General features: G+C 36.8%; 11 protein-coding genes across 11 annotated transcripts; 6 read left to right on the top strand and 5 right to left on the bottom strand.

Moving 5' to 3' along the window:
- Positions 1–736: 736 nt before the first annotated feature.
- csr102 (sec14 cytosolic factor family, phospholipid-intermembrane transfer protein Csr102) lies at positions 737–2,080 on the top strand (the record flags this gene model as incomplete). Its single annotated transcript, XM_056180369.1, has 1 exon — positions 737–2,080. The coding sequence occupies one exon, from the start codon at positions 737–739 to the stop codon at positions 2,078–2,080; it is 1,344 nt and encodes a 447-aa protein (XP_056035678.1).
- Positions 2,081–2,981: 901 nt separating this feature from the next.
- Positions 2,982–3,466, top strand: img2 (mitochondrial ribosomal protein subunit L49; the record flags this gene model as incomplete). The annotated part of the gene is made up of 2 exons (XM_056180368.1): positions 2,982–3,158; positions 3,329–3,466. 2 exons carry the CDS (start codon positions 2,982–2,984, stop codon positions 3,464–3,466), a joined length of 315 nt encoding a protein of 104 aa, XP_056035681.1.
- A 936-nt stretch (positions 3,467–4,402) lies between these two features.
- On the top strand, positions 4,403–5,371 carry SOMG_01574 (DUF4210 domain protein, FAM214A-like protein, implicated in chromosome segregation; the record flags this gene model as incomplete). Its single annotated transcript, XM_056180367.1, has 1 exon — positions 4,403–5,371. The coding sequence occupies one exon, from the start codon at positions 4,403–4,405 to the stop codon at positions 5,369–5,371; it is 969 nt and encodes a 322-aa protein (XP_056035680.1).
- A 298-nt stretch (positions 5,372–5,669) lies between these two features.
- Positions 5,670–8,918, bottom strand: mms1 (Cul8-RING ubiquitin ligase complex WD repeat protein subunit Mms1; the record flags this gene model as incomplete). The annotated part of the gene is made up of 3 exons (XM_056180366.1): positions 5,670–6,367; positions 6,415–6,503; positions 6,544–8,918. 3 exons carry the CDS (start codon positions 8,916–8,918, stop codon positions 5,670–5,672), a joined length of 3,162 nt encoding a protein of 1,053 aa, XP_056035675.1.
- A 1,280-nt stretch (positions 8,919–10,198) lies between these two features.
- Positions 10,199–11,467, top strand: aur1 (inositol phosphorylceramide synthase Aur1; the record flags this gene model as incomplete). Its single annotated transcript, XM_056180365.1, has 1 exon — positions 10,199–11,467. One exon carries the CDS (start codon positions 10,199–10,201, stop codon positions 11,465–11,467), a length of 1,269 nt encoding a protein of 422 aa, XP_056035674.1.
- A 687-nt stretch (positions 11,468–12,154) lies between these two features.
- Positions 12,155–12,759, bottom strand: pfd3 (prefoldin subunit Pfd3; the record flags this gene model as incomplete). Its single annotated transcript, XM_056180364.1, has 3 exons — positions 12,155–12,560; positions 12,603–12,701; positions 12,749–12,759. 3 exons carry the CDS (start codon positions 12,757–12,759, stop codon positions 12,155–12,157), a joined length of 516 nt encoding a protein of 171 aa, XP_056035677.1.
- A 321-nt stretch (positions 12,760–13,080) lies between these two features.
- On the bottom strand, positions 13,081–14,778 carry SOMG_01570 (DNA-binding transcription factor; the record flags this gene model as incomplete). The annotated part of the gene is made up of 1 exon (XM_056180363.1): positions 13,081–14,778. One exon carries the CDS (start codon positions 14,776–14,778, stop codon positions 13,081–13,083), a length of 1,698 nt encoding a protein of 565 aa, XP_056035676.1.
- Positions 14,779–15,227: 449 nt separating this feature from the next.
- nab3 (poly(A) binding protein Nab3) lies at positions 15,228–17,488 on the bottom strand (the record flags this gene model as incomplete). Its single annotated transcript, XM_056180362.1, has 3 exons — positions 15,228–15,658; positions 15,707–16,050; positions 16,110–17,488. 3 exons carry the CDS (start codon positions 17,486–17,488, stop codon positions 15,228–15,230), a joined length of 2,154 nt encoding a protein of 717 aa, XP_056035872.1.
- Positions 17,489–18,685: 1,197 nt separating this feature from the next.
- spo20 (sec14 cytosolic factor family, phospholipid-intermembrane transfer protein Spo20/Sec14) lies at positions 18,686–19,779 on the top strand (the record flags this gene model as incomplete). The annotated part of the gene is made up of 4 exons (XM_056180361.1): positions 18,686–18,844; positions 18,902–19,204; positions 19,322–19,444; positions 19,504–19,779. The coding sequence occupies 4 exons, from the start codon at positions 18,686–18,688 to the stop codon at positions 19,777–19,779; spliced, it is 861 nt and encodes a 286-aa protein (XP_056035873.1).
- Positions 19,780–20,446: 667 nt separating this feature from the next.
- rrp6 (exosome 3'-5' exoribonuclease subunit Rrp6) lies at positions 20,447–22,883 on the top strand (the record flags this gene model as incomplete). Its single annotated transcript, XM_056180360.1, has 2 exons — positions 20,447–20,713; positions 20,760–22,883. 2 exons carry the CDS (start codon positions 20,447–20,449, stop codon positions 22,881–22,883), a joined length of 2,391 nt encoding a protein of 796 aa, XP_056035880.1.
- A 181-nt stretch (positions 22,884–23,064) lies between these two features.
- On the bottom strand, positions 23,065–26,409 carry mkh1 (MEK kinase (MEKK) Mkh1; the record flags this gene model as incomplete). Its single annotated transcript, XM_056180359.1, has 1 exon — positions 23,065–26,409. The coding sequence occupies one exon, from the start codon at positions 26,407–26,409 to the stop codon at positions 23,065–23,067; it is 3,345 nt and encodes a 1,114-aa protein (XP_056035881.1).
- Between the last annotated feature and the right edge of the window lie 27 nt (positions 26,410–26,436).

Below are 26,436 nucleotides of genomic sequence, written 5' to 3'. Positions count from 1 at the left end.
GTTTTCTTTTTGGTAGTAAATTTTCAAGGTAAACGATTCTTTTTATAGGAAACTTCATACAAAGAGAAAGAGTACTCGGCTGTTGTTTTGGACGACGACGTTTGAATGTATGTGGGTTGTCCCCAGTCTTCATGTTTGGTATGCTTTCATAAACTTCATAGGATTTATGAAAGATGATATATTCTTATTTTTATTTTTTGAGTATATGATGGCTTGAATACTAACCGTCATTATAGAAAGTTCTACTTCCGGTTTTGCTGCTACTACGCTTGATAGGTTTTGGTAGACATTGAGTATTACTAGTTTATCTTACTAGACATTTCAGCTAGCTAGCTAACGATCTTGCTTGTTTGTTTGTGTGGCTTTACTCTTGATAAGATTTAGTTTCTTTGTTGTTTGCTTCCAAAGATTACTACTACCTTTCACTATACCTCGGTGAAATTATCTTGCTATTGGGGATTCTACTCATCTATTTCGCTTGTTCTCTTTGGATTGCAAATTATAGATTTTTTTTTTGCTGACTGTTGCGTTTCCCTTGTCCTCGATTACAGGAAACCAAAGAAAACCGATTGTTGAATTTATAGAAAGGAAAAGAAGGTTATTGTTTGTCCCATTTCCCCAGATTCTTTTACTTTCCCCTCTCTTTTTGTTTTTTTTTTTTTTTTTTTTTGTCAAATCCTTTTTCTTCTTGTCCCTGTTTCCGACGTGTGATTGCTCTGAAATCTCATTCAACAAGATGCCTGAAGATGCCGGTAGACCCTGGAATCTTACAGAATTCCAAGAGGAAAGACTAAAGTTATTATGGACTCTTTTATTTAAACTCTTTGATAAACCCATCCTCGAACGAACCAACTCTTGGTCAACGGCGAAAACTCATCTTTCCACCCCCAGCTCTTCTGATTCTCCTGCAAATTCATCTGAATCGAGTTTTGTTTCTTATACAAGATCTCAACTTGATGCATTTTCCTCCTCTCATGCTTCGGAGTCTCGAGAAGCAAAATCCAGACCCACAGGCTGTGCCGAGCGTATTGCTAAAATCGCCTCCGAATGGGATCCAGAAGACTTGCGACTTGCTTTCTGGGATTCCGTAAACTGTGACGACCCTGATGGCCTTTTGCTCCGGTTCCTACGAGCCAGAAAGTGGAATGTTGAAGCTGCTTTAGAAATGTTTATAAAGACTGTTCATTGGCGTAGTCGTGAAATGAACGTTAGCGATATTATTTATCATGCTGACCATCTTGACAAAGACGATGATTTTGTTCGTCAATTACGAATCGGTAAATGCTTTATTTTTGGTGAAGATAAAAAAAACCGTCCTGTTTGCTATATCCGTGCTCGTTTACACAAAGCCGGTGATGTTTCTCCCGAATCCGTGGAGCGCCTTACGGTTTGGGTCATGGAAACCGCCCGGCTTATTTTAAAACCGCCCATTGAAACTGCCACCATTGTTTTTGATATGACAGACTTTAGTCTTTCAAACATGGATTACGGCCCTTTGAAGTTTATGATTAAATGCTTTGAAGCTCATTATCCTGAGTGCTTGGGTGAATGTATTGTGCACAAAGCCCCCTGGCTTTTCCAAGGTATTTGGTCCTTTATTAAATCATGGTTAGATCCAGTCGTTGTTTCAAAGATCAAGTTTACCAGAAATGTAAAAGACTTACAACAATACATTAAAGCAGACAGCATCTTGAAAGAATTCGGTGGGCCCAACCCTTGGAAGTACACTTACCCAGAACCTGGTCAAAATGAATCAGAGGCGTTGAACAATGTTGATGAGAGACAAAAGTTAAAATCAAAAAAAGATATGATTGCTCATGATTACGAAGAAGCGACCGTTGACTGGATCCTTAATGGTAATCCAGAAGATAAACAGCGTCGCCGCCAGCTTGCCGGGCAACTTATTGAATCGTATTGGTCGTTGGATAAATATATTAGAGCACGTTCCGTTTATGACCGTATGGGTTTAATTGCACCCAAGTCTTCTCATCCAGTTTATCTCTATCAACCAATGACTAACGATGATACACAAGCAACAAGAGAGCCTGTGGTTGGATTGTCTAATGAAGAAAATTTATAACATGGAAATGAAAGCAAAAATTGACGCATTTTTATCTTTTACGTGCTAAGTCCCTTTTTGACTCCTCTATTTACATCTGTTTGGAGTAAGCTTTTACAAACTCTATCTTATTACGCATCACACACACAATAGTTGTCAAATCCCTTGTTTTGTTTCCCCATCCTCTCGCATTCTCCACTTTCTTTCCATTTCATTGATGAGCCCTTGCTTGGATTATAATTAGCGCTCTCATTCCTTTTCACATTAATCTACTAAGCCTTCTTTTAATATACTACTTCAACCGAATATGCTACAAAGTTTTGATCGCAAATAACATAGGTTTACTACCTGATACGCGACGACGTCCTATGTTAGAAACCCCGAGTTTTATGCTCCTTTAAAATACTTTTGGCTATGATGTGCTGTTTTTATTTTTACTACTGTATTTATTGTCATCTAAACTATCGAGGGACAGTGGTCTAGCTTAGGTGAATGGATATTCGTTGATTTCCATACCAAGCTCAGTTATACTAACTGCCATTGTTACAAAATGTTTCGCAAACCTCTTCCTTTGAACTAAAACAAAATCTTTAAGGAACTGAACCGTATGGAATTTAAAATTTTACGTACTGTTTCGAATGAAGTTACAAGCTGACTATATAAAAGTAGTAAAATATTGGTACGTAATGGTAACCTTTCTTCTCTTTTCAATAAGTAGGAATAAAAGCAAAAAAGAAATAAAAAGCAACATTGAACCATTTCTACATTCCACAAAGCACGATTACGCTTCTTGAGTCGCTAAGAACTATGGTGCTGACCGTCCATGCATACCATGGTGGTAGTACATAATTTCACAAACCCAGCTTCACCCTTACCACTCAAATTCCCGTCTTAGAAATAAATAAAAAAAAGATCAGCAAAAATGCTTTTCACAAGAAATTGTTTTGGTGTGTTAAGGCATTATTCAACCGGAACCTCCAAAAGTCTGCCTTTTATAATTTCAAGGAGCAAGACCGCGAATTTTCCGGTTTATATTGATTATAAAAGCGGTGGGAATCAAGTTCAGACGATAATACGTCGAATTGAAGGAGACGATAATGTATGTGTTCATAAGCTTGAGGACTTTACTTCCTCACAGGTTGTAATGAGCGGTCTAAGGGTAGAACATTCTTGATAAAAAACTGGAAAAGAATTGAGTTTCGTTTGTTCTATTTGATGATACTATTTCTCACACTGTTTAAAAGAAATTAATTACTTACGAGTTGACAGGCTTTGCTAAAGAAATTAATTACTGATCTTGGGATCTCTCAGGCCGATGCTTCTATTAACCGATTGACGAAACAGATTTCTATCAAAGGAAACCATTCTCAGCGCGTAAAAGAATGGATCCAAAATCATGGGTTTTAGGGTCGAAACGACGTAAATCGTGTCCCTCAGTGTGAAGAAGAAATACATTTCTACAGCGGACGAAGGGAAGGAAGAAACCGATATGGAAGGTATTAAAATAGGCCATCGAAATACTTAAATTGATTGATGCACCTTCTGTTTTATCCTATTCGAGTCCATATCTCATTATTATACCAAGCTTCTTGTCCTACTCTTTGCTCTTTTTTTCGGGGAAGGGCGATAAGAAAGAATACCAATTAAACTATTTTTGACTGAGCTTCCAGATGTACTATGAATCATTCATAATGAATGAAAGCTTATAGTCTCATAATTGAAAAGTATATTAGAATGAAAGTGGGAACAAATTTAAAAATATATTATAAACATTCAATTTATTATTTTCAATTCATATGTTTTTTTTAGCTTGGTACTTGGCCCTCATGTGTTTTAGTGTATAGGTTACACGTTTCTGAAAGCTACTACTGAGAACGACAGTTTTCAACTTACTACTACATACATCAGTACTTAAAAATCTATTTGGAACTTTTTACGAAGATTAAATTCAACGAAATATATATTAAAAAGTTTTTATCAAGTTAGACGTCTTACTGTCTTACATTTACAACCACCTCTAAATGCTTGAAAAAATTGAATAAGTATTCTTGCCTTTACATTTCCCGTTTCTGGATTTATTTTATTATTATTATTATTATTATTATTTTTTTTTTCAATGTTCTTCTTAATTTGACGGGAATTCTAAAAGAGCATATCCTTTTCTGCAAGATATGCAAACGTACGTACTTTAAATATAGGTGATAGAAGAATACTCTCTAGTCTATAGTACTCGCTTGACCATTTTTTCTTTCTGATTTTCTATTCTGTAAATTCTTCCCTATTCTTAACATCTTTTCGCACCTTGCAAAGTGTATTAATCCGTGGACACCAACACAGAGATCAATGCCTGCTTGTTATTCATTGGACTTTTTGCCTTTACCATCAAAGTCTGAAAAGAGCGAATATTGTTGGCCTTTAAAGAGAAAATCGTCTCGTTCTCAAAGCGCACAAGTCGACTTCCTCAACAATGTCTTCTATGATCTAAAAAAGGTGAAAGCAAAAGGAGCACATCCACATCTTCCTGTATGTAGCTCACCTTTGAGGAATCAGGTCCCTTATTTTGATGATCCCGATTTGATTGATGACAATCAGAACTCCTTAACTTTCGAAGACCAATATCGCTTTTGGCTATCACTCTCGAAGAACTCTGTGCACTCCAATTGCTTCGGCTCTCTGTCAAATTTTCAATTACAATCCAAACGAAATGAGTTGTGGGGAAGATTTGTTGGTTCATACGAAGAAAGTCTCTTTAACTGCAAAATGCCTCTTAATCCTTCACAATGCATTCCTTTTGTAGTCGATATTGGTGTCGTTTCTCAGTGTAAATGTCGCTCTTCATTGATATGTCCCCCTCATTTTAAGATGCGATTTTGGTCTGCATATTATACAACCGATGACAGCGATTTTCAGTCGCCTTATGTTGGTCAGTTCTATGTACCTGAATCTACAGCTCAGAAAAATAGGAAAAGAAAAACTACTGTTTGTGGATATCAAATTCCTCAAGTTGGCCAATTGCAAGTAATGATTAAGAGATTGGATGGTACTCTCATAAAAATTTATCTAATTCAGTACGACCTTTCGGACATGCCCAATGAGTCAAAAGCGTCGATACGTCAAGTAATATATCTGGATTTATTTCGTGATACTCCAGAACGCTCTTTCAAATATCTGAAGTATGGTGTTCATCTGCAAATTCGCTCTTTGAATAATCAATACTTTCTATATGGAATTCAAAGGGTAATATTTTCAAGTTGGTCATTCCAGAATTCCAATAATACATTAGTGGTTAACAAGCAGTCTTATTTTAAGTAATGCTCGTTGACGGAACATCCACTCGACATGAATTTGACAAGATTTGATAATGAAGGTATCAGTTTTGGTGCAACCAACTTGATTTCTTTTAATTTCTAACCCCGAGCCGTCTTTTTGCCTTCTTGTTAGGGCGGACGAAGCGGTACATCTATGTTATTTATGGTTTTTTTATGATTTGATATATGCATGATTTATTGTTTTATTTAAAACGACTTAATGAAATTTTTCGTTTGTTATGAATTTAGAGAGATTCAGGAGAGCACGTATTTACACAAAAAGCTTTCATTCAATTATTTACTCAAAAAGATTTGTATATATCGCCTCCAATGGTTCCACCAACTATACCCCATTGTTCTTGGTTATCGTTTTTTCGAAGTAAGCCATATTTGAGTCTATTAGTAATGCTAGGCAATTTCCTTTTTGACTTTTGAGTTAAAATTGGCTCTAATTTTTGTAAATGTTGTGAAGTGCGAAGCCCAGCTTCATACTTAAAACAGGTTATGTGCTTCTCTTTGTCACACCCGTAAAGTAGTTTTTCTTGGGGTAGGTAGTAGCAATCAATACCCAAAGCTGGACATATATCATTGCATGCCAAGTGCAAAGAATTTGTTTCCTTAATATACTCAAACACAGATACGGAATCTCGTAGACTCGTCGCAAATATGTAGTTTTTATGTGTATGCATTGAAACAATTGGGGATCGCGTAGTAACTTCGCAATCACCATTAGAAAACTTCTTGGATTCAAGATCTAATATTTTTATTCCAAGGCGACGACCTAATGAATAACATAATCCTCGATCTTCGAGGGAACATACAGAATACACTGGCTGCGGCATACTTAACGTTATCACACTTCGAAGTTCAACCGTAGTGGAACTATTATGAATCATAGTTAAGATCAGTAATCTTCCTGAGCTTGATTCAGAACTCATAATCCCAGTTCCCAAACACAGATACCTAAATTTTCGTCTTTTAGGATCTCTAATGATCCAAACTAAATAAAGATTATTAGCGTACAAAAGGGTTTAAGGATTAACTTACACTGCATCGCATAAAGCGTTTCATGATTTTTAAAAATCCGTTTCCCCTTTATATCAGTAGAAGGCCATGATCTTTGCAAATATTTGGAACTAGACATGCTGAATTAGAATTGCCATAGAATTGCCATACCTTTTCAAGTCAAAAAATAACAAATCGCATGTTTTTAAATCTTCTATATATACGTGGTTGCAACCAACTACAAGCAAATCGGTAAACTTATCATGTAACACTCTCCTAGGAGTAGCGCCAACCTTGTATTTTGTAGCAAATGTCCTCTGAGGAAGAATTAGTTCCGAAAGATAAAGGGTACTATTAGAGAAATAGACTACTATCTTTGTATTTTTCCTCTGTAATTTTTCGGGAAGATCATAAATTCCAGAAACAGAATGAAATATGTTTTCAACATCATTAAGAGCATTCAAATTCAGTTCATTAGTATCATCATCAACAGTTATCGTATATACTTTATCATCCCAGCCATAGAGAAATTCAGGGTTGTTGGAAGGATTTTGAAAGGACAACGGCAATGTCCCCAACTTTTTTATAGAAGGAAACCCAAACTCTAACCTACACTCAGCGTTTATAACGAGAGGAGTAGATACAATGTGTTCATAACTTGAAAACACTATATGAACTTTTTCTTCACTCTTTTTTATGAAGGAAATTTCGTGTGGAAACAAGTTTAGAGAATTTCCACTAAGGGGAACATCATATATAGAGAATCGCGAGTCGTCTAGAAAGGTAATATAAGTCAAAAAGTCTAATGAAGCGTATCCTAATGCAAGCACAGAACATCCACCCAATGTGAATGATGTTATACAATGAGGAACGGACGAAATCTTTATAGGATCACTTAATCCTTGTATGTTTAAGTTTTTGGCCTCATCAAAATTGAAATAAAAAGCATATAAGAAGGACTCCGAGGTTTCCTTATTTGTACTAACGACATAAAGCATGTTTTCTGTATGTATTGAGAGAATAAAATCCTCGATGTCTGGAGATTGCATAAGGATATTTTGTGAAAAGTCTGGAGTTACAGTGTAAACCGATCGATCTGTAACGATCAGAAATGTTTCGTTGATCAAGGCAATGTCAAGGGATAATGAATCTTCCAAAGCCAGGCTTTCTGAAATATCTTCAACGGTACCATCCATCTGAAGTTTTAATACTAGAGTTTGCCAAGGATAATTTAGCCAAACATAAAACAAAGAGTCTTCTAAAGACTCTAAAACTCCTTTTAAAAGAGCTCCTTCTGTCATTAATGCTTCTAATAGGACTGAAACCGAACAACCATGACGCAGTTTGACAAGAGCACCAGATTCCCCAATTCCAGAAACTGCGTAGCACGTGCTATCTAAAACTTCCTCATCCAAAAGAATGTTTTGGAAATCGCCTGTGTAGACAAAGTCCCACATTGGAGACCAGCTAGGCATTGTCGCAATCAGGCTTAAATTTAAAGAAGAAACATCATATACAGAAGTGTCATAACCATCACCACAGCATAATAAATAAGGATAAAAGGGAAGAAGATAATTACCCAAAGGGCTATTTAAACGGCCGATATAGAAGAAGTCCATTGAAACAACTGAAAAGCGAACGTGGATGAGAGCACCATTTTCATACACCAAATAGCACGTATTGGGTACTGTGGGATCAATGACCAATGAAAGCGGAAAAGAGGGAGACTGATATGTCGGTAGTGTTTCTTGTAAGAACTTTAGATCACCGCATTCAATCTGTGAAGCAGATAGTAAGCAGAGCTTATTTTCCAAAAGCAGCAGGAAATGGTCGGGTAGTTCAGGACAAGCTAGTATATGTGATGTGACAGCAAACTCTAGCGGAACTGGAATTGAATGTGACGTATAGGAAGTGCTGTTCGAAGAGGAAATACCTTGGATCCATCGATATATAACAATACGAGGCGTTCCACTGGATTCAAGAAGTAAACACACATATGTCACACAAGACAGGGAGGAGCGCTTAGGAAACAAAAAGGTGCTATGAAGGATGGTACCTTCTAAACCTAACTTAATGAAAGTTGGCGTCTTGTCTTCCAAAAACGATTGTGAATAGAAAAGCAACTCCCCAGAGAAAGAACTTGTAGCCAAATAGGGTGCATTCGGACAAATATCAATGTTTTTGCCAAGTTGTTCCTCACAAGACTGTATGGGGTCAATGTAACGTTCATTACAATGCTGGATAGAAAAGCGACCATCTTTTTGAAGCTCAACTTGAAAGGTCCAGCAAGTGCCCACTTCAGTAGTAGCAACCAAAAATCCAATAGGTAAATCTTTGGAAGATAAGTTCTGTCCAGAGGAGACCCAGGCCATAGTCCGCACTCGGACGGCTAGACACTTCAATTCTACTTGGTGCAACCCGTGCTGCGTACTGAAATATGCTAGCAAAAGCGAAGACGGAGACCCTAGTAACAAGAGTGGCATCTCTTCATAATGTCCGATGAAAAAAGCCCAGCAAAACATACCTGAAGGATGAATTAGCTCCATAATGAAAGCCGTTTTTAAAACTTGAGAATTCAAAGTTCTTCAAATCGTAGCTGTCCTTGCAATTCTATATGTATATATATATATATATGTATATCCAAATTTATAGTTGATGAAAGATCCAACAATGACTCTGGCCAGTATGCAAGTGATGCTAGATTGCCATTATTTCCTAAAAGGTAAATGTATAAGAAGCTTCACTTGATATTTTGGCAATAAAAAATTCTGATTTCGTGAATAAAGAGCAACTTGGCTTCTCCAATGCTTAAACAACTGAGAACATGCAAAGCAATGCTCTGCTCTAGAGATGTTCGTTCATTGCATCTCATATATCATACTAGCGAGTCTTGATATTCAAAAACGATATTGAGTTGTTAGCAATGAATCCCTTTCTATTTAGTTTCTTGGTCGAAATTCCTCGTTTTTTTTTCCTATCATTGTAGTTTCAGTCCTTATCCTTTTTCTATAACAGTTTTATTGCCGAAATTAAGCTCGTACCGCCGCAAAAAAGTTTCTTTGCAAATCCTCCATTTTTGTGATGGTTTTCCCATGATCATGATTCGATTTTCTTCCTAAGGAAAAGATATACTTTGTTTTGTATGTCTCCTTTAAAATTGCAGCATTCATTGCCTTCATAGCCATGTAAACAAACAATTTTATAAACAAGAAGTAACTGGCAAGAAAATACATTGTTACCCGATTTTCTAGTCATAAGGAGATTTTATGGGGTGTCGGGCGAAAGCATGTTACTTCGGCTTCCTATCGGGAAGTACCAATGTTTCGCTTCCGAATACCGTGGTTGTTACACTTCCGAAAATTAAAAGTGTCTTGTACTGGGAATGCTGACCATCCTTTAGCCCGCTACAACAAATCTCAAGAGTTGAGTTTTTTCGTCAATTGCTTCGTTTTGGACGAAGATTTACGATATTAAAGCTCGGTGTAAGTGGGTAAAAGAATTCAGCATCAATAGATATCAATTTGCACTTGATTTTTTGCGTGACCACTGTTTGTAGTGAAAAAATCTTTAATTTGCATCAGGACAGCAGGAAATCGGAACATTTTCGACAGTTGCATAAAAAATATTAGACGTAACAGCAAAATACTGTGTCTTCCTTCGTTTGACAATCTTGGATTTGAAGCTTTTGAATTGCTTGCAGCCAAGAAGGAATTCTGCTGTTTTTACTTTAGTTGAGGATCTTTGGAGGTTTTGGTACCTTTTTATATTCTTTTTATTTAATTTCTCTTAAATTTAATTAATCGTTTCCGAACTCGAAGACTTAATTATGTCTGCGTTGTTAGTCTTGAAAAAGCGCCTTAGCGCTTGCCGTCGGCCCTCTCAGTTTCGGTTGGAAACCAGTTTAAACCCAATGGATACTTTTTATTTGTTGAAAAATACAAAGTGGTCTTGGATTCACCTTCAATATATTCTCCTTTTGGGTGTTCTTGCCTTCTGCTTTGCCGTTGTTCAGTTTCCAGGCTTTTGGGGAAAGATATTTTTTACTATTTTGTTAGGTACCGCTCTGACTGTTCCTTTAACCCGACAAATCTTTTTCCCTGCTATTGTCATTATTACTTGGGCCATTTTATTTTATTCATGTCGTTTCGTTCCTGAGCGCTGGCGACCTCCTATCTGGGTTCGTGTTCTTCCAACGCTTGAGAACATTCTTTATGGGTCCAATCTCTCAGATATTTTATCTAAAAGCACACATAGCATCTTAGATGTCCTTGCTTGGCTTCCTTACGGTGTCGTTCATTACTCAGCTCCCATCGTTATATCATTTGTTCTGTTCATTTTTGCTCCCCCAGGAACTCTTCCTGTGTGGGCTCGTACTTTTGGTTACATGAATTTGACCGGTGTTCTCATTCAAATGATATTTCCTTGTTCTCCTCCTTGGTACGAGGATATGTATGGACTTACACCGGCTACATATTCGATTCGAGGTTCCCCTGGTGGTCTCGCTAGAATTGATGCATTATTTGGTACATCAACCTATACGACCGGGTTCAACAATTCACCTATTGTTTTCGGTGCTTTTCCTTCCTTACATGCTGGATGGGCTATGCTTGAAGCTCTATTCCTTTCTCATGTTTTTCCCGCATATCGCTTCCCTTTTTACTTTTACGTATGTTGGCTTTGTTGGTGTACAATGTATTTGAACCATCACTACTTTGTGGATCTAGTGGGTGGCATGTGCTTGGCATTCACTTGCTTTGTCATTGCTCAAAAGTTGCGCTTACCTCAGGTACAGACTGGCAAAATCTTGCGTTGGGAATATGAGTTTGTTATTCACGGTCATGGACTGTCCGAAAAATCCAACTCGAACATGGTTAACACTGGCAGTCCCTACCTTCTTGGCAGAGATTCATTCGAGCAAAATCCAAGTGCTGTCGCATTTTTGAATGGATTAAACAACTTGGAACTTGCTGATGTTGACCATGATTGGTCGATTGATTCTTCTTCGTCTTCAAGATTGCCTAGTCCAGCCAATGCTTCCACAGGCAAAGGATCCAATGTGTCATCATCTATTTTTGATGCGAGTCACATACCTTAACGGAAACTGTCACTCTTTTCATACCTGTACAGTAAGTTAGTCTTTTGTGCTACTATTTCTATCTATCCCAACATTCATGAAGACGAAATGGTACATTAATATTTGTCAATCTGTGAATGGAGTGGAGGTTTGTGATGATTTTTCATCTCCACAAAGTTGATATGTCTTTCTTTTTCGTTCATCATTATAATTTTATTTTAATATGGGTGACTTGAAAAGGTTTTTATTCTTGACAGCTTAGTCTTTTGTTAGATCATTATTCTTTGTACTTCTATTGGTTGATTCAATTATTTATTCACTGCTGATTAATTTTGTTACATACCATTCCATTGAAGGTAATTATCCTAAATTTGTTAGTCTTTTGACACCAAAGATTTTAATAAATAACGTTGTTGCAATTATTTTAACCTAGTGTAATAAGTATGGTTTATTGTTTTTAAGGTAGCTTTGTTAAGTGAAGTAAAATTGTTACAAACCAGCCTTATTAAATTATTAAATACAGTATACTTAGATGACGGTAACTGACCTGTTAAAGGACTTTTAATGTTTGTTTGTTTGTGGTATACTTTTGTATCATTCACTCATTTACCAAAAGGAAAACTATCTATATCCACTATATAACATATATCATTTTATGTACCTTATCAGAAGTATTGAAAAACAGTATCACTAGAAGAGAACCTTAGTTTATTTTTGGGGAGCGCTTGCCTTTTTTAAAGATACGGTATGGTTGTACACACGAGCTGTATTAACCTCCATGGTAGTAATTTGAGCCCGCAAAAACTCCAAGTCTTCCTTACAAACCTTCATAGTTTCTTGAGCAGCGTTCAACTTTTGTGTGAGTAGAGCTTCAGCTTCTTCCACCGAATATTCCAACATGACATTAGCTCCTAGCCATAAATATACCTTCTCACTAGCTTCCACTTCTGCTCTGGTATGTAACGTATCATTAAGTTCATATAAAACATTGAAAGATTCACCCTTCTTCTTTTTCATAAATTCCACTGTCTGCAAAGTTTTGGCGATGTCTGGGATTTTATCATCCAAACCAGCAACTCGTCGAACGATGCTTGTTTCCATAAATTTGTATTTTCTAAATATGTAAGTATAAATTAAGTAAAATATCTACACGTACGCAATCGCCTCTTGAAATTTCTCCAGATGTTTCTGTGCATCTTCCATAGACAACTGTGTAAACTCAAAAAACTGCGCACCAGGGATTCCGCGAGGATTCCTAATTAAGTTAGTTTTTTCTTTTAATTCTTATCATTTTTAACCTACGAATTTGCCATCTTTTTTATAAATTTTGATTCACAAGAATTGACACTGGGTACGTGGATAGTCCCTGAGGATCGCCCGACAAGCATAGGGTTAAGCAGTTCGGAAGTAGAAGTTTTTTCGTGGTTTTAGAGAGAATAGGAAGAGAAAAAAGTAGCGGTAAAAAAATAAGTTTTATTAATACTAAGCAGGTTTTTTTTTTTCGTTTGTCGTGATTTAATTGTACTACACGAAATTAGAAGCAGTATTGCTAAATGGCATTAAATATGTGTTACATTCCTTATGCCATATTCTAAACTATACTAATTAGACTAGTATAGCATAATTAAACATTCTCAAGGTTGATGTTGAAAAAAGAAAAAGCTGGGCGGAATACTAAACATGTCCGAAAAGAATTTTAAAGGATCGTCACTGAAATGGTCAGATTCCATGTCTAGATATTTTGACGGGTTCGACTCCATTGTAGAAAGAATGAAATCTAACATGTACTCAACTCCTTCTCGGACATGCTCTTCATTTTGTATGATTGAGTTTATATTTTTTACATTGTACACCATCTCAATGCAATCATTAGGTAACCTAAAACCACGTTCCTGACAAAACGGTAAAATAAGTAAGCAAGTAATAGACTCCAAGGATGCTATTCTAAGGAGATCAAACCGAATGAAGTTCTCATACGAACTTGTGGTTATGCGACATGCCTGAATACAAGCAATAGCCAGCTTCTCAAAAATTTGATTGGGTTCTGGTAGTTTCTCATGTTCAACTGTAAGGAAGCACTGATACAAATTTTTCCGTATAGCCCAAAATATCAAACGCAAAAAGTCATATCGAAATATATTAGCTGAGTCACAAACTCCAAAAAAAAGAGATTCAATAGAAGTCAAAATAAGAGATAAATCAACGTCAAAGTCGTTCAATTTTCCCAAATATTCTTGGACTGTTGAAGTATGCACCGCTTTTTGTATGTCAAGTCCGCAATTTAATAGCTTTCCAAGTAATGTGTGATACTGAAATGTTTTCTCATCTGAAAAAAAATTCCTCCTAGGCTGAAGTCTTCCAAAAACGTCTCGTTGAACCCAACAATTTCGGCTTTTAAATATATGCTCCATAGCATCAATCTCACATATTGTAAGCCATAAGTCAGTATTTACTTCATTAGAAACGTTATCTAACTGATAAATAGGAGTCACACGAATCGAAAGGTTTATAGATTGACACAGAGCTATATTGACCCCGCGCATCCGCTTTTTCATATTATAAAGAGCCTGAGCAATGAAGTACTGAATTTTAGTAATATTCCCAACGTTTTCACACTGTTTCATATTAGAAACATATCCATCCACTGCATTTGTAATCATTTCTGATAAGTCCGATGGCTTGTAATCGATGCTCGCAAAATAATTTCTTGCTTCTAACGGTAAATCAATTGCTTCAAGTACATGATTAATTATACATAACAAAAGAAGGATACCATCAGAAGGAATTGAATACAGTCCGGAAACTTGCAATGCCATTAAGTAATTTTCTAATTCAGGCCGATAAAAAATTGGAAATAATTCGTTCGTTGTGTCCAAATACTGTTCCACTAAGGCTTTTGACACAAAGTACGGAGGAAAAAAAGCAAGTATTTCTTCAGGAAGAGGAACAGATATTCTTGCATTGTTTCGTTCCAAGCAGCGAAATTTGGGGTTGGCTTTGTAGTCTGGTTTCTTGCTGCGGACAAGTTCTAAAAAGGTTTTCCAACCATAAAACTCAATTTTTTTTTGTGTTGTTTCAACTATTTCAGAAGGCTTTTTGCTTCCATTTGTTGTTAAATTCACAGATTCGCGTGAAGTAGTACATCGCGATTGATCATTCGCTTCCGGCGAAGCATCCCCAACTTCCTGTCCTTCTGCAAATACGCATCGTTCGGATCGTTCTTTACAGCGAGAACATGGGTGTTGACGGTCGCATTTTAACTTTCGTCGTCGACAATTGAGGCATGATTTAGGGGTTCTCCTGCGCTGTTTTGGTGTACTTGAGGGAGGCATTTTTATATTTATTAAAGTGATTTTTACTTTTTCCTGTTAGTTAATTCACATTATAGGCTATTTCCAGAGAAAGTTTCTGCAACTCAATTTCATCCGCAAACTTACTATTTTATACTCTTTTTCTTACTTTTCGAAAAAGTAATTTTTCCTTCATTGTTTATTATAATGAAACTCGATTGAAATCTTTGGAATTTCACCTGTTTTATTGTACCAGGCTTTAAATAATGTTTGGCTCTAGAATAAAAAAGAATAAAGTCGCTCACCATAAGATTCATGACTTAGTGATGAATTGAGTTGACAAAAATATTTAATCAATAATGCTTTTATTTTTATTTCTTTAAATAAAATTCGAAAAACCAATATTCTATGTATTATAAGTATAATAAATCATCATGGAACTGATCATCAAAAAGAGAAATCAGAAAAATTTTAGAGTCAATTTGAATTGGTCAAGGATTTTGCAGAGCTGTCAATTGTTCTAAAATATGTTCAAATTGTTTTTGGTTTTGCTCAGGGTAAAGATTGGAAGGTGCTCCAGCAACTGGTAGATTATTGAGCTTACGCTCATTCATACCAAAATTCGGTGCTTCATAAACTGGATAGTCGTTTTGTAGATTAGAATTGGGTTCTGAAAGGGGAGATGGATCGGTTTTAATAACGTCCAACAACTGATGAAGAGTGTTAGAATCAAGGGATCCAAGCATCGATGAAAGGTGTGGGTTGGAATGGCTAACGATTTGAGAAATTTGATCATTTGATGGTACTTGGTAAGGATTAATTGGAGTAGTTGTTGGAAATCCTGAAGGATTCATTGCAAACCATGCATTTTTTGAGCGTTGAACCAACTCCATAGCTGTGTATAGTTCAGTATTTGCGTATTCTTTTCAACGGTTAATATTCCATATTTCTTTTATTAAAATAAACTTACCATCATATCGGATTTCGCTCATAGTTTCCGTTCGTTGAAACGTTTGAACAGAAATACAACCAATTTGACTTAAACGAGACGTAACGTACACAATAGCTGGGACTCCATCTACAATGCACTGATGAACTAGTGCTTGCAATGATAGTTTCGGAGTTAAAGAGGTTAATGCTACATTCAAAGATCTTTCACGAAAAGCATTTTCTACTTTATATACAAACTCAATTGGAGTATCATCGACGATAAAAATCTGACAATCTACCTGAACCTTCGGTAATCCTTGTAAAGCAGGCTTTTTCTCTGATCGTTTGCTAGCGTAAAGCGATGGAGATCTCGACCTTTTTTTCCTGTCATTCATTAGTTTATCGTTCGTAAAATAAAAAAATAAAATAAAATAAAATCGTACCATGTTGGAGGATTGGCTGAGCCATACATCGGAGCCGATGTTCCCTTAATTGGACCTTTCTTCGTAGAATCGATTTGATTTTGATATTTTTTTTGCAGCTTGGAAATTTCTAAATAAAGTCTTTGATTTTGTATGTATTTCCCTTGCATGCCTTCTAACGCCCGAGCGCATGCTTCGTCAGTAAAGAACTGAACGAAGCCGTAAGTCGGCTTTAGTACAACTTGAGCAAGTCTTCCATAATTTTGAAATGATTTCCAAACTTCTCGCTTGGATATGTTGTTCTCTTTCTGCAAATGTCCCAGGAAAAGCCGAGAAGAAGACGGAAATTGTCCAGGATACCAATTAGACATAATTTTTGCCTCTTCTTGTAAAAATAATTGATAGGCTTCTTCGTCTTCCGGGTGAAACCGTAGAAATGGTTCAGGTGGGCGTGTATCAGAGAACGGAGGACCAGAGAATTCGCCATTATATTCTAGTTCCTGTGGTTTTGGGATTTCTTCAGGATCATATTCTGAAAAAGGAACAAAATTTTTTGGTACGGTGGCAATTTCACTAAAATTGGGTGAATGGCTTAAACTTATAGAAGACGATGAAGTATTCTCTGACGGCCTATCCTGGATGTTAGGAGTATAGGCCGCAGTAGCATTTTGGAATGCGGAGTCGCTTGATTTTTCATTGTTATTTACAGCAGCCAGCACTTTGTCAACATCGATTCCTTTCAATATACTATCCAGATTAGGAGTTGGAACTGGTGAATGCCCTGATGAAAACTGGGGTGGTATGCTAGTATTCGCGTTCATTGGAGTTGGCTCATACATCTTACTCGAAGCTATTTCCTTCGTGTGAGAATCAACACCAGAATTAGGAACAGAAGGATCTGAAGAGATGGTTTGGTTAGGAACGGATACTTTTGTATGTTCGTTCAAGGGATCAGGATTTGTCCTGTGCAACGGAGAATTAAATGATGCATAACTACTCTGTTCAATATTCGACTCAGCCAGTTTCTCATCTGTAGAAGAATTTGGTTCATTCATATGGTTTTCTTCTTGGGTAGAGAGTTCCGAAGCAGGTTCCGGAGGCGAATAAACGTCGTCTTCATCATCTTCCTCTTCCTCTTCAGCTTCAGCTTTTTCATAGCCATTGTTATTCCAAGGTAAAGCGGGTTCGATGTTCCTTTCGTCGGTTTCAAATTGATTTTCCTGTTTTGGGGCAGATTCTGTAACAATATTTCCTGTATTGGAAACGGTAGTTACATCGGTGGAATCATTTGCTTCTGTATCTTCAACTTCCGTTTGCGCAGAGGGCTGTTCGGACAAATTTGATTTCTCGTTCGAAGGTTCATTGCCTTCAGCGTGGATACTCTCTTTGGTCGAGTCCATTGCAAAATTTTATTCCAAGAAATGAAGGGGCTTTATAAGTTGCTTATTTGGATTAGCAATGCATCAATAAAAGCACTGGTCGTTTTGGAGTTTTTTACGTTTATTGAACGCAAATTAGAATATTGGGAAATGAGCTAAAGAACAAAACAATATACAGAAAAAATCTATTTTAAATATGAATTGTGACCAAAATACAGCAAATATATCCAAAACTCCGATGAATTATTTTCTAAACCAGTTGCGTCGAATCGCAATATTTTTTTAGCGTTTTAAGTTAATCTGTTTACTTAAGATTGAAAAATCCAATAATCTTACAAACAACGGTAGCGGGAATTGGTGAATCCAAAACTTCAATTTCAGGTAGGTGAATATCTCTCAAAGGTAGAATCCGAAATGGATATGACCAGTTCTAATTCTCGGTAAAGAAACTTAATATTACAAAGTTACTTAAGCGAGGAGTTAAATAAGTAAATAAAGAAAAATGTAAAGAAAAAGAGTATATTATAAATTCACCGAGTTTATTCAAAACAAAAAGGAAGCAATAGAAATAGAAGAAATGGTTTGAAGAGGAATCTAAATGAAAGAATGAAACTGCTAGACTATTTACTTTTCAGGACGCAATCCGTCAAAGCTACCGTCATTAACCCATTGACAAAAGTTTACGGTTTATAATCATACACATTCTTTAATTTATGAAGTGACTGACAATGGCTCTTTATTAGTCTACTACAACCATGAAAAGGTTTGTTTATATATCATTTCCCAGAAACCGAACCCTCATGATGAGCCATTGTCTAGCGTATCGATCCTTTTCATTAAGATTACTCCTTTAATATTTTTATAATTAAATGAGGTTCAATTAAAGACCATTTCAAAGAGCCTCCTAGTTTCTGTCTGAACTTTTGTTTGTTTTTCTTTTCAATCCATTTCGTACGTTATAGCAATATTACAAAGTATTATCTTAAAGAAGAAATTTCACTAGCTTGAGCCTTCCGATTCCATACATCCACGGATTTTAGCATCGTTCTTCGATTAAGCAATATCCATCCAGACCTAAGTGGGGGTTAACTGCTTCATGTCATACTTCACAATTTCCTTCTCACAACAGACGAACTTCACACTCCTTGACTATTCAAGAGAATAACTCCTGAGAGTTTACAAGTCGCTCAATAGACAAGATCAGTAAAAAATATAAAAATGTCGGAATTGGTTTCTGATCCGTATCCTTCCAGTAACCCTCATGACCCTGTGGGTCATCCTGGACATCTAACTGCATCCCAACAAGAAACATTGGATAGCTTTCGTTCAGAATTAAAAAAGATGGGCTATTCTGTAAGATTGGATGATGCTACATTGGTATGTGCTTAACGGATTACTCGAAAATGTTTGGCTGAGCTAACTGAATGGGAACAGTTGCGTTTTCTACGTGCCCGTAAATTTAATATGCAACAAGCATTGGATATGTTTGTTAAATCCGAGAACTGGAGGAAGGAATTTGGGGTAGCTGATCTTATAAAAAACTTTCAGTATGTTGAAAAGCCTCTTGTTTCCAAGTACTATCCTCAGTATTACCACAAAACGGATATTGATGGGCGTCCAGTCTACATTGAGCAATTAGGCAACGTTGATTTGAAAAAGCTTTATCAAATAACCACTACCGAACGCATGCTTCAAAATCTTGTTTATGAATATGAAATGTTGGCTCTTAAGCGTTTTGTAAGTAACTACTCAAAAGCCATGGGTATTTGATGCAAGTTTTATTTGCCTTGGATATGACATGATGTTCATTGGTTTTTTATATTTCCTCGGAGAAACGTTATTAACTGTCTTTAGCCCGCTTGCTCCCGTAAATTTAATGGTCTTATCGAAACTTCTTGTACCATTATGGACTTGAAAGGTGTTGGTATTACTAGCATCCATTCTGTATATAGTTATATTCGTCAAGCTTCCAGCATCGTATGCATTTCTTTTTTTTTTTTTTTTTTCTGCCTCATGCATATTAACATATTGAACAGAGTCAGGATTACTATCCGGAAAGAATGGGTAAATTTTACCTCATCAATGCTCCTTGGGGATTTTCTTCCGCTTTTAATCTAATCAAAGGTTACCTTGATGAAAATACCGTGAAAAAGATTCACGTTTTAGGTTCGAACTATAAGAGTGCCTTACTAGAGCAGATTCCAGCCGAACACCTTCCTGCTAGTTTGGGAGGAACCTGCCATTGCTCTGAAGGTTGTGAGTTATCTGATGCTGGCCCATGGCATGAAGAACAATGGATGAGCAAAGTATAGTTAATAAAATGATAAACTATTGACGAATGATTTAACATCCTATTCTGCAATGAACACATTGTAGTCTGACTTTACCAACAGTATAAGCTTTTTGTATCCGTAAAATGTTTCTTGCGTCTGACTTCTGAAATGGGAACCTTGCTTATTGCCTATTATTTTACCTACTATCCTACTAACTATACGTGTTTATTCGAATACGTAGTTCTATAAATTCTTTGACTCTCTTTTTAATTTATTTGTAATGTTTTTTCCTTTTCTTTTTAACGTTACATTGTTTCGACAGTACCAAGAGACGTGTTAAATTATTTTCAGGACGCTTACAAGCTTTTACAGAAATTATAAACAAAACAAAATTAGGAAAGTGCGCAAATGTCCATCAAACATTTTGCATCTACAGAGTAGCGTCCCGATAATGTAGCAAAACATTTAAACTGCTGGCGACATTCACCAAAATCAATTTCAGTCTCAAATTCGCCCTATTCTTTCACTTAGGACGATTTACTTAAAAATTTTTACTTTACTATTTACTTTTAGACTGTTGTCGAATATATACATTCTGCTTCTATTATTTTGTGTCCTTAAACTGAGTAGTGCTCCATCTCCTAATTACTCTTACTCTCCACCAACCCCTATGGTATAGGGTAAGGTAAAACAAAAGACAAACAGAATGGATGAGACAAGGTTGTTTAGAAATTTTATGAATACTACGGCATTCTGTTCTGAGTTAGAGAAATTGGATATTCCTTTTTACAGATCAATTGACTCAGAATTCAGCGAAAATTTGAAAAATGTTTCTACAAGAGTTTTGAAAAATATTCAGCTGCTTTTTTCAAAGGTTGACAAGAATAGAGCGTCTGATTTTGTAGATGTTGAAGATATTGAGAATCGATGGATGGAGGTTTCTGATACCTTGGATATTCTTTTTGAGAAAACAGTATGTTAACTGGACCTCCTCTGTAAACGAGCTAACAATATTGCAGGATTATTGCCTAGACAAGTTTAAAGGTTTATTAAAGAAACCAAAGATTGAGTCAAGCCCTTTGCCTGCTGCCGCTCCAAAGAAGCAGAAGAAAGAAAAGCTTCCTTACAGAATGATACATGCTGCTCATTTGCCAAAGCCTCAGCTACGCTTTCAAAATTCACCAAATAACGATAGAGATCTTAATTGGTTTTGGAAGCTCACTGAAAAACCAAACGCGCTTGTGCCTTTGGATAAACTTGTAACGCAAGTTGAATCAGACCCCAGTTTGGCCAACTCTTTGCCCCATCCTTATGGAACCGAAATAAAGAATAACCGATACCCTCCTTGGGTTTATGAGATGACAAACCCAATTGATACTGGACCTGTTGAGGAAACCGCCCCTATTTGGGTTGATACCGAGGAAGCTTTAAAGGATATGCTGAAAGAGTTAAAAGAAAGCAATGCTATCGCAATCGATTTGGAACACCACGATTACCGGTCTTTTCGGGGATATGTTTGTCTTATGCAAATAAGTAATCGCAAATACGATTGGGTGGTTGATACTTTGCAGCTCCGTGAAGAGTTACAATGTTTAAATGTTGTCTTCACAGATCCTAAAATAATAAAAGTACTCCATGGTGCTAATATGGACATTATTTGGTTACAACGTGACTTCGGTCTTTATATTGTAAACATCTTTGACACATATTGTGCAACCAAAGTTTTGGGGTTTGAAGGGCATGGCTTGGCTTTCCTTCTGAAGAAGTATTGTGACTATGAGGCTGACAAACGATACCAAATGGCTGATTGGCGAATTCGTCCATTGCCAAAGGATATGCTATCCTATGCGCAATCTGACACCCATTACCTATTGTATATATGGGATCACCTTCGTAATGACCTACTTGAGAATTCTACCAAGAGAAAAGAGAACCTCCTACAAACCGTGGAGAACAACAGTAAACAAATTGCTCTTCGTAAATACGAAGTTGAACCATACGATCCTGTGTACGGTCTAGGAACGGACGGTTGGCGTAATGTCCTTTCCAAATTTGGTTCTACAAAAATAATCGGAAGGGAGGCAATTTCAATTTTTAGAGCTTTACACGATTGGCGTGACAGTACTGCACGTAAGGAAGATGAAAGTGTCCGGTATGTTATGCCCAACCACTTGTTAACTACTATTGCTGCGAATAAACCGATGGAAACTTTAGACCTACTTTCTATAAGCAAGCAGCTCACCCCTCTTGTCCGTATGTATGCCGATGAAATAGTGCAAGTTATACGTGATGCTGAAAATGCTTTTAATAAGAAAATTGATGAAGAGCAAGCCTTTGGAATGACTAATGAAGCTGTTTCATTTAAGACCTCCGTCGCTAGCAATGCCGTTGAAGAGTATGATAAGACTGCTCCTAACCTTGATATTTTTGAGCCAAGTAAGAAGAATATTACAGCCTTGAAAAAATTAATGGCCAAAACATCAGATCTTTTTACTGCTCAAGTAACTTTTCCATCTACTTCGAATGATAGAAAGGAAAAACTGCTGTCCGTGACTGAGAAGATATCTCTGAATGTTAGTCCAAATGTCGAACATCAAACTACTACAGTGCAGGAAGAAAATTTTTCCAAAGAGCGTTCCGATGAGTCTAATTTACAAAACGAAACAACTACTGAAAAACAACCCGAGAAAGGTGAAAGTGAAGAAAACTCCATAGTCGTCCGACAACTTGGCATAAATAAAAAGAAGCGTCCATCTTCAGCAATGAATACAAATATGCCATCGTTGGATGATACAATAAATCCAACGGATCAAGCCTTGCCTGTTGCTAATGATAGCGAAGATATGAGTTCATCAAAGAAAAAGAGACAAAGGAAGAAAAAGAAAAAAGAAACCCAAAATGCAGGTTCATTTCCTGTTGCTGATTCTGAAACTCAAGGAGGTCCGACTTCAAGCGAAGCTTTTGACTATTCCAATCAAGATAATTTCCTGTTGAAAATGGATGAACGAAAGCGAGTTGTACGAAATCAAAATGAAAAGAGCTTTAATCCGTTGAACAGAGCTACTCAGGTAAGACGGAATGTCAAAGAGCTTAAAAAGCCTAAAGTACCTGAGGGAAAAAGTACCTCGTTTAAGAAAAATTGATTTTGAACGATCTAAAAGCTATTTTGTGATGGTTGGTATTGGGATATAGTTTAATATATATTAGAGTTTTTTTGAGCATTATATTTCTATGTTGAGGGGTTTAATTTAATTATCTAACCTCAAATCAAGATATTAATAAAATAAAATAAATAGCGGCATATCATGGAAAGTTTCCTGGTCATCACTTAGCGTGCCTTTCATGTAGTAGTCTGTAGAGCTCTGTACTTTCAAAATTGAACGTACTATCAAGCTTTAAAAAGGGATGACTCAACAATTCTTCTGCTGTTGGTCGTTTATCTGCGTCGATTGTGAAGCAATCATTCAGGAAATTTATACTGTCATCTGAAACATTTTTACGGAGCTCAGAAGGGAAGGGAGGTGGTTTCTTCTCAGTTCCTAATTTAAACATGGCTTGAATTGCTTCGTCCGTTGACCACGGTCTATTGCCTCCTAGCATTTCTAATACAACGCACCCAAGTGACCATATATCAACTTTAGCACTATAACCGCGATGATTGCTATCGATGACTTCCGGTGCCATCCAAAAAATAGTACCTTGCATGGAAAGATTTGCATCGTTACCATACACGTTTTCGCTATGTTTAGATATACCGAAATCAGAAATTTTGCATATACCATCAAAGTCAATCAACAAATTATCAGCTTTAAGATCACGGTGAATAATGCCTTTTGAGTGTAAATAAGCCAAGCCTAGCAAAACTTGTTTGGTGATAAATTGTACTACAGATTCTTCAAAAGGCCCAAAGTTCCTCAAGCAACGGCTAACTGAACCACCGGAGACATATTCCAAGAATATACTTATATCGGTGTCGGTTTTTTCGAACCCAAGATACTGTACCACATTGATATGTTCCAAATCAGCCATTGTTTCTATCTCAGAATTTATGGAATCAACAATGTTTTTCCAGAGTCTTTCGTGATACGTATTAACGGTTTGGGGAATTTCAACCTGCTTTACGGCAATTAGTTCACCAGTGTTAACATTCATTGCTATGAACACTCTGCCATAAGTTCCATTTCCAATCAAATCTCCTTTTAACCATTTGAAAGTTGGCGTATCATTGCTTGGACTTAAAACTGAATTTGAGGCACCATTTCCTTCAGGCTTAACCTCTTCTATCTTGGAGCCCCAAAATTTTGTACTTGAGCGTCGCAATAAATCACCACCTTTATTTTTTCTGTTATTTCTCAGTAGTGCCTTACGAGCCTCAAATACTTCACGAGCCAAAAAACGCACAGATTTAACTTTTGGCCTGATTGAAGTTTTCGAAGGGGAAGACACAGCTTTCGAATTATCGGAAACTAGCACATTGTCTAAATTATATCGAGGGAAAAACTGATCAACGTTTCTATACAGATCATCAGCAGAGGGACGAACTTCCCATTTACTTTGCTCTTCATCTTTTAATGAAATAGGAGCTTCATTCTTTATGCTCATTTTTCTTATATGGTGTGATAAGGGTGATAAATTTAAAGCCAGATCATCGCCATGTGAAAATTCAGGAACAGTACGCTGATTTATTTGGCTATCGGCCGTAACTGGTGATCTTTTAAGAGAATTCCTCTTGTTCAGCATTTCCGGGGTACTTTCCTGAAGATTTTTAGGCTGAACAGCCCAAAAGGTATCATTTGGAATTTCCGATTCATCAAAGGCAGGGGCATTATTAAATGAAAAGTCATTTTTCCAATCTGTGAATTCGCTAGTATCATCTGTAAAGTTAACTCCCGTTATTTTTGTATCCTCGAAATCGTTAGAACGAGGTGAATGTACATAGCGCAAACTAGATCGTCTGGTTATGGTACTTGTACGTTTAGGAGCAGTATCAAAATCTGGAGGAGAAGGTGGATCTCTATGAGCTATAAAATTTCTACCCATTAATGAGGGCTTGGGATTTAATTCGGATGATGCAGAACTGTTTGAAGGAAGCTTTAAAGTAATTTTCTTATGAGGCCTCAGTACTTTAAATCTATTTTTTCCAGTATCTTCTTCAGTGCCGTCAAGGATCCTAGCAGCCATTTCGCCTTTCGCACCCCTAATTTTTTCAAAGCCACGAAAACGCCGAGATGGGGGCTCTTGTAAAACTGCCAAATTCGGAGCAGAGCCAAGCTTCTTATCATTTTGAGTGCCAGGAGGTACTGCGTTGACAGGAGTTTCTTTGTCAAAATCGGAAGTGAGTACTGAATGTCTGATGTTCCTTTTCGATTGTGGATTTGAGTTAATATTTTGAAAATACTTAATTTCATCTGCAGGATGCTTGAAGTTGGCATTGCTGGACGATCTTGATGACACAGTAACTGTATCATTTGACACCTTCTCAGGCAATGAAGCGTCTCTGGCAGGGATTATAAAAAACTTAATTGTCCCAAATTCATCAACATAACGTCTGGTAATATCCAGTTTAATGTCATCAAGAGATTCAATATATTGGGCACCACCTACTTCGGTAAGATAGATATGACACTCTGCCGGAGAGCAATCTAAAGAGACACTCCTTACCAGCGTTTCACGCAGTTGATAAGCCGAGTTTACATTAGTGATATTAACAGCAGTGAAGGTTTCGTCATCTGTTGTAGCCAGAACAAACGCTTGCTTTTTTAGACCTAATCCAATTTGACTTTCCAACCGGTGGACACGAGGAACCCAAGTCTCAGAATAAGAGGCTTCGGAAGTGTTCTTTAAACTTAATTTCGAAAAGACTTTTGCTGATGGTGAAGTCGGAAAAGGCGATTTTTCTTTAACTTTCTCTTTCTCTTTCTCGCGTGAAAAGCCGGGGACGCGAAATTTTTTTAGAAAGTTGTTTGACTTTTCTTTATAATCAGTGCTTTGTCTCTTGCTAACACTCCTGCTTCTAGATAGTTTAGCATCACCTAGGCTTGGTTGCTTTTTTTGAGCTTCGTTTGTAGAGTAGTATTCCGATTGCTTTAAAGAATCCATTGAACTCGAACTTGAATTACGAGGTAACTCTTCTGTCGCAATTAGGCCATCTTGTCCAGTAAACCCATCCGAGGAGCCAGTAAGCCATTCTGAAGAGGAGTTCATTCTATTCTTGTGACCGATTTTATTTAAGAAAGAAGTAACATTAAAGTCATTGACAGAGGATATATCATCGCCTTTGCTTAGCGGGGAATCTATAGAGTTCGGGGAATACAGTTTTCTAGCGGATTCAAAACCAGATGAGTCTACATATGAATATAAAGCCTGCCGAACTCGGTTCGTTAGCTGAGCAGCTTCTTCATCGGGAATATTATACTTTTGAGCCAACCCTAGAGCATTTCCATAGTTAACAAGACTAACAAACGCTTGCCCTTCGATTTTCTCAGCTATTAGAACATCCTTCCAAATATTGTGAAGATCATGATCTTGTAAAAACTCAAGTACATTTTCTCCATTCCAGAAATATTCGTCACCACTCAACGTTTTTCGAATTCTTAAGCTATCAGCATACAATGCTGGTGAATTTCTTCCATCACTGACTCTGGAAACACTGCTTGCCCTACTTGACATGTCGTGTACAGAAAAAGGAGAATAAAG

Source organism: Schizosaccharomyces osmophilus, chromosome 1, assembly GCF_027921745.1.
Source record: "Schizosaccharomyces osmophilus chromosome 1, complete sequence".
In the NCBI taxonomy this organism is placed as follows: Eukaryota; Fungi; Ascomycota; class Schizosaccharomycetes; order Schizosaccharomycetales; family Schizosaccharomycetaceae; genus Schizosaccharomyces; species Schizosaccharomyces osmophilus.
The sequence above is the reverse complement of the archived record's forward strand: the minus strand, read 5'-3'. Positions and strand labels throughout refer to the sequence as shown.